We start from the raw sequence: 6,000 nt of genomic DNA on the forward strand, positions 1-6,000 counted from the left end.
ACAGCAGCAAGAGTAGAAGGCCTCCCTGAGGGAGTGATGTCCACACTGACTCCTGCAGGACAGAGCAGTTAGCTGGGTGAATCCAGCGGGGAGAGGGCCATGCAAGTCCAGGGGACACACAGCTCACACAGCTCAAGTTGCGGATTGGGGTTATGAGTGTCAGGAGATGAGTACAGAGAAAGCAAAGGCTCCTGGTCAAATAGAGCTGTTTCCTGTCATAAAGCTAATGAAAATGGCTATACATGTACCCCACACAATGAGACCCTGATCCAGGTCAGTTGTTCAGAGTTACATTAAGTCAACACTATGTACAAACAGTCCTCAACCCTGGAGGTGAGTCAGAACCACAGGTGATAGTTCTTAAAACCACCCAGAAATTCCAAGCCTTCAGGACAGGGTGGCTGCTGCTGCTGCTGCTGCTAAGCCACTTCAGTCGTGTCCAACTCTGTGCGACCCCATAGACGGCAGCCCACTAGGCTCCCCCATCCCTGGGATTCTCCAGGCAAGAACACTGGAGTGGGTTGCCATTTCCTCCTCCAATGCATGTAAATGAAAAATGAAAGTGAAGTCGCTCAGTCGTGTCTGACTTATAGCGACTCCATGGACTTCAGCCCACCAGGCTCCTCCATCCATGGGATTTTCCAGGCAAGAGTACTGGAGTGGGGTGCCATTGCCTTCTCCGGGACAGGGTGGGGCTCCTACCAAATTCCTGAAACTGTGAGATGATTGAAAATCACTGACTTCTATGTTATACGAATTTTCACTCATATGAATTATCAATCATAAAATGTACTGAGTCACTTGAAAGTACAAAGTACTATGGACGATAAAAAAAAACAAACAAACAAAACACGTCATGATCCTGCCTGCAAGAAACCAGTGCCCCGGGATTAACAGATGTAAATCCCATGTGTAATGTAAATCCTCAGATGCTTAAAGCAGTGCATGGCATACAAGTAAATTCAATTTAGGTATTGCTATTATCCTCAGTCATGTGGTGGTTAATAAAAAAAAAAGCCCTGACTCACAGCCTTTGTTCATTTCCATGGAACAGATGCCCCCGACCATGGCCCGTTTCAAGCTACCAATGGTTACTGCACACCATTAGACTTGCCTCTGATCAAGGTAAGTATTTTCAGCCTTGGACAACTGGAATTTCTCACCCTTTGGCAATATTGATCAAGACACGGATACGTGATTCTAATAAGGTCAGATTCCTTCCCAAGGCAAAGAGCCCTTTCCAATAGGGCTGCCTATGGGGGTGCCCACAGCTGTATTTGGAGGAGAAGGTTCTATAATAGGAGAGAATGGGGTCAATGTGTATGGAGAAGCAGAGAAGAGCAGTGCTGAGGAACACAGGGAAGGCTGTGTCTTTGAAAGCCCTCTTCAGTCCTAAGCCCTTGGCCCTTGAACCTTTTCCTTACATTAATGTTGACTCACCCCAGAAGCCCTCATGGCATAGGGCCTCCACCACCCACCCCTTCCTCTCCCGGTCTTAGCTGCTAACTTACTTTCCCAACAGTCTCACCTGACTAATGATCATGCAGAATCCCCAGCGGTTGCAAACTGGTGCCCTGCGGGTTGTAGGCAGACCACAAATTATATCTGGTTCCCACTGAAGGATGCCAGATAAAATATGAAACTCCTAGGTCAATTGGATTTTCGGCTAAATAGCAAGTAATTTTTTAATATAAGCATATCCCATGAGATAGTTGGAACACACATACACTAAAAATGTTTTTGTTCTTTGAAACTCAAATTGAACCGGATGTCCTGAGTTTTTCTTCACTATATCTGGCGACCCCATAATTCCGCTGTTTTGAAAATGAGTTGGCACTGAAAAAAACTGACAGACTTCTCACACAAGCTTCGATTTCTAACTTGCCTTGAGAGAATTAGATCTGGCAAGACTGAGCCTCTACGCCCCATGGCAAATGCTGGCAGATGAGCACAGCTGTGTATGTTCATTCTCCTGGCTGCCAGAGACCCCCACATTCCCCGTCGCACATTCAGGTTAACTGCCTGGCCCCGAACACTCCTGAGTCTGAAACTCCAGGACAACACAGGTGTCATCATTTCCAGGATGCTTTTCCTGAGCCCCTGTTGAGGTGACGCACCCAGTTCCACACTGGCATAACACTCTGCACTTATTAAATGGCTTTCCAGGTGGCGCTAGTGGTAAAGAACCCACCTGCCACTGCAGGAGACACAGAGACTCTGGTTCAATCCCTGGGTAGGGAAGATCCCCTGGAGGGAGGGCGTGGCAACCCACTCCAGTACTCTTGCCTGGAGAATTCCAAGGACAGAGGAGCCTGGTGGGCTATGGTCGATAGGGTCACAAAGAATCGGACATGACTGAGGCGACCTAGCACACAGCACACTGCACTTACGAAATATGCCCATGAGGCACTCAGTGACCCACCATGCAAACACCACTGCCATCTCCAGTATCTTCTCCTGCCATTCCCCACCTTCTGCTTGATACCCAGCAGATCCAGGTGCTATTTCTTATCTCTTGGTCCTTGCCTTGGCCATATTTCCTCTGCCTGAAATGTTCCTCTTTGCCTCCTCACCTGCCAGTTGTCACTCCTGTGCTGGGACCCAGTTCAAGCATCACTCACTCCAAGGCCTCCCTTTTGGGCTTTATAGCACACAGAAAGCCTGTGGTAGGCAGCAGAAACCTGCCGGCCAGCCCACCATGCTGGGTGACCCTGGACAAGCTACTTACTTATCCTTTCTGTGACTGTCCTCATCTCTGCTGCTGCTGCTAAGTTGCGTCAGTCGTGTCTGACTCTGTGCGACCCCATAGACGGAAGCCCACCAGGCTCCTCTGTCCCTGGGATTCTCCAGGCAAGAACACTGGAAGTGGGTTGCCATTTCCTTCTCCAATGCATGAAAGTGAAAAGTGAAAGTGAAGTCGATCAGTCGTGTCCGACTCTTAGCGACCCCATGGACTGAAGCCCACCAAGCTCCTCCGTCCATGGGATTTCCCAGGCAAGAGTCCTGGAGTGGGTGCCATTGCCTTCTCCAGTCCTCATCTCTAAAGGAGGTTAATAACATCTACCTCATACAGCTGTTGTAAGGATCAAACCAGTTTGTATCAGCAGAATACTTATTAGAATAGTGACTGTGAGTGCCATATTCAGTTACTGAAATACCTATTATTTATTCAATCGTTTCATAATTATTTACTGAACTCCGCATGTGCAGAGTCAGCTTGGCACACAGAACACACAATAAAGTCACAGATACTGAGGTCAAGGGTCATGGCTCTAGGATCTAGGGGAAGGTTCCAACAAGTAAATAGGAAAAATTCAAGGCAGTGTGTAAGTGCTGTGAGAAATTAAGGTTTTATGGAAAACTGGAGGTAGGATCAGGATAAGAAGGTAAACTTAAGGGGGCCCAGGCTATTTAATATGAGACCTGCCAGATGAGGGATCAGTGTGATGAAGAAAGGAGGGCCCCTGGCAGAGGTACAGCCAAGCGTCAGCAAGGGCCAGGCAAGCTGCCGTCAGCACAGGAGGCCAAAGCTCACCCTCCAACATCCTCACCCATTACAAGGCCACCGGAGGACCTGTGTGTTTCCTCTGTACTCCTAATTCTATTACGGTGCTCAGCACACAGAAAGATTACTGAACCAAACAGAAAGAAAATGCACCAGATAACCGTTTTCAACCTTTATGTATCGCTTATATTTGAAGCTTGTAGTAAAGAACTCTTGCTTTTGGGAAATCTTGGATTCTGAAATTGTATGCTCACACATGCACAAAATTGACTTTTACCAATATTTCTTTCAAAAGAAGGGGACTAGAGAGGAAGTGCAAGAAAATGTTAATCCAGGGGAAGATTTGAAAGGCAAAAGAAGGAAAATATGAATCAAAGACCTAGACGAAGTAGTGGCCAGAGAATCGAGGAGAAAAGTCTCCTTAACTCTCAACATGAGGAGGGAAACATCTGTACTCTGGGAAAGCAGGAACACACAACATTAGGAACAATACACTTTTTTTAAAAACCATCTGTACACAGAAAACAGGAGTAATTCATACACTGTTTTGACCTTTGACAGGTACCCGAACTGCTAACTGGGGCAGTGAACCTCATCTTAATGAGGAGCTGCCCTGGCTGATGTCTATTCCCGCTACTTGGCACTCTATCCTAAGTGGTCAGGTTGGACAATGATTCCAGTAGTAACTACAAAAGCCACCACTTGTGTCAGAAACAGCTCTCAGCATTATATATCCATTACCTTTTTAATCCTTGCAACAACCTTTCCAGGTAAATACAATTATTAGCCCAGTTTTACAGATGAGGAAACTGAAATTAGACACAGGTTAAGTAATTTGCCCAAGGTCACAGCGCTAGTAACAGAGGAGCTAATGCCTTAAGCTAGGCAGTCTGGCTGCAAATTCCTGGCTTTGACGACCATAGCCAGTTTTTTTCTGTTTTGGATACTTAAAACTTTGACTTACCAAAAAAAATATTTTTTTTTGTTAATTTCTCAAAATCAGTTTCCATGTGAAACTAAAGGAATGGGGGAGGGAGAACAATTCACTTAAGGGTACAGATATGGAATCATACACACTCCACTTCCTGTTCCTTCCCTAAGTGCAGGAAGGGTCCGGGCTGTTGTTAGGATTAAAACTTGCGTGGAGCATGCAGTAGACGAGCAATACTTAGTTCCTGCTCTTGGTAAAAGGCAAAATTAGGGCTAAGATCTTAATGACTTTCCGGTTAGTCTTCTTTCCTAAGAATACACCACACAATTTTCCCCAGACGGCAGTATTTAAAAACTGACAGGCGGTCGCATGGAAATGCAAAAGAAAAAAAAATGCAGCCAAAGACGAAGACAAAAATCGCTAACCAGGTGGCTGTATCAGCGCTCTGCTGGTAGCCAGAATGATTTGCTGAGACGTTCCAAAACCGGGGATCTGCAAAGGACACCGCGTTTCCCCGGCCCCGCCCTTCCTCTGCCCCAGGAACCGCTTCCCCAACCCAATCTTGCACAACTTGTCTTTCCTTCGCCCCTTTTCTTCTCTACCCATCTCTCAAACTAGGCTATGGGCTGGGCCAAAGAAGCCGGTTCCCAGAGCAAAGGCGGAGACGGCGTGGGGGCGGGGCCGAGGGGTGGGGTATGCACGCTTCATTTCGCCCCGCCTCGCGGCGGGCGGCCGAGTGGTGCGCAAAAGCGCGGCGGCTGCAGGGCCCCGAGACGCCCGCCGCCGCCGCCTAAACTGGGAGGAAACTCGAGCCGGCGCCACCAAGGAGGCTGCACGCCGGGCGGCCCGGCAGCCCGCGCCACTCACCCGGGCGCTCTCGGGCAGGTTGTAGCAACACAGAGTGTGGTCCAGGTCGAAGCCGACCACGTCGCAGGCGGCCAGGGAGAAGTGCTGAGCCATAGTTGCGCGCGGAGCTCCAGCGACTGCGTGGACGCCGGAAGGTGGCGGAGAGCACGCGGGGAAGACGCTGCGGGGCTCCCCGGCGGGGCGCGGCGGAGTGGGGCGGGGCTCCGGACGCCGCACGGCGGCCCCGCGCTCTTCCCGCGCCCGCGAGCCCCGCCCCCGACCACGCTTCTCTCCGCCCCTCGCAGCCGGCCTTCCAGGTGCCCAGCCTTCGGGTGACACGCCCAGGCCGGCTCCTGCCGTAGTCTCACCACTCTGATCCCCGCCCCTAAGTCCGAAGGCGGGATATGGCCAGGAGCGGAGCCACTGCTGCAGGGATTGGGGGCGTCGCTAAGTCCCTGTTGGTGCATAGCCTTTGCCACAAAATTAACTCGGGCGCCCCAGCGTTATCAAAATACCAGGGAAACCGTGAGACAGCCAAGTTACACCTGACTCTTTACTCTTGGGTGCGAAATCATATAAGATTTTGCAGAAAATGTTATCCACTAATACCCCTCTGCCCCAGGTAGCCTATAATTTGGAAGATTATTATTTTGTCCGCAAGATCTCTAACCATGGATTGAATCAAAAATTTTACATCCCTTAGAAAATTCCTAAGTAT

At 49.3% G+C, this 6,000-nt stretch overlaps 1 protein-coding gene across 2 annotated transcripts in view; it reads right to left on the minus strand.

Moving 5' to 3' along the window:
- NT5DC1 (5'-nucleotidase domain containing 1) overlaps positions 1-5,529 on the minus strand; it is a 109,002-nt gene extending 103,473 nt beyond the window's left edge. The window contains exon 1 of one of the 2 annotated variants that reach the window (XM_005210743.5): positions 5,304-5,529. In XM_005210743.5, the coding sequence (XP_005210800.1) occupies positions 5,304-5,396 (93 nt within the window). In that variant the 5' untranslated portion in view covers positions 5,397-5,529. The remainder of the gene's footprint in view (positions 1-5,303) is intronic. The other variant, NM_001105485.1, reaches the window with a different exon arrangement.
- Between the last annotated feature and the right edge of the window lie 471 nt (positions 5,530-6,000).

The sequence above is a fragment of the Bos taurus genome, chromosome 9 (assembly GCF_002263795.3).
Source record: "Bos taurus isolate L1 Dominette 01449 registration number 42190680 breed Hereford chromosome 9, ARS-UCD2.0, whole genome shotgun sequence".
NCBI lineage: Eukaryota > Metazoa > Chordata > Mammalia > Artiodactyla > Bovidae > Bos > Bos taurus.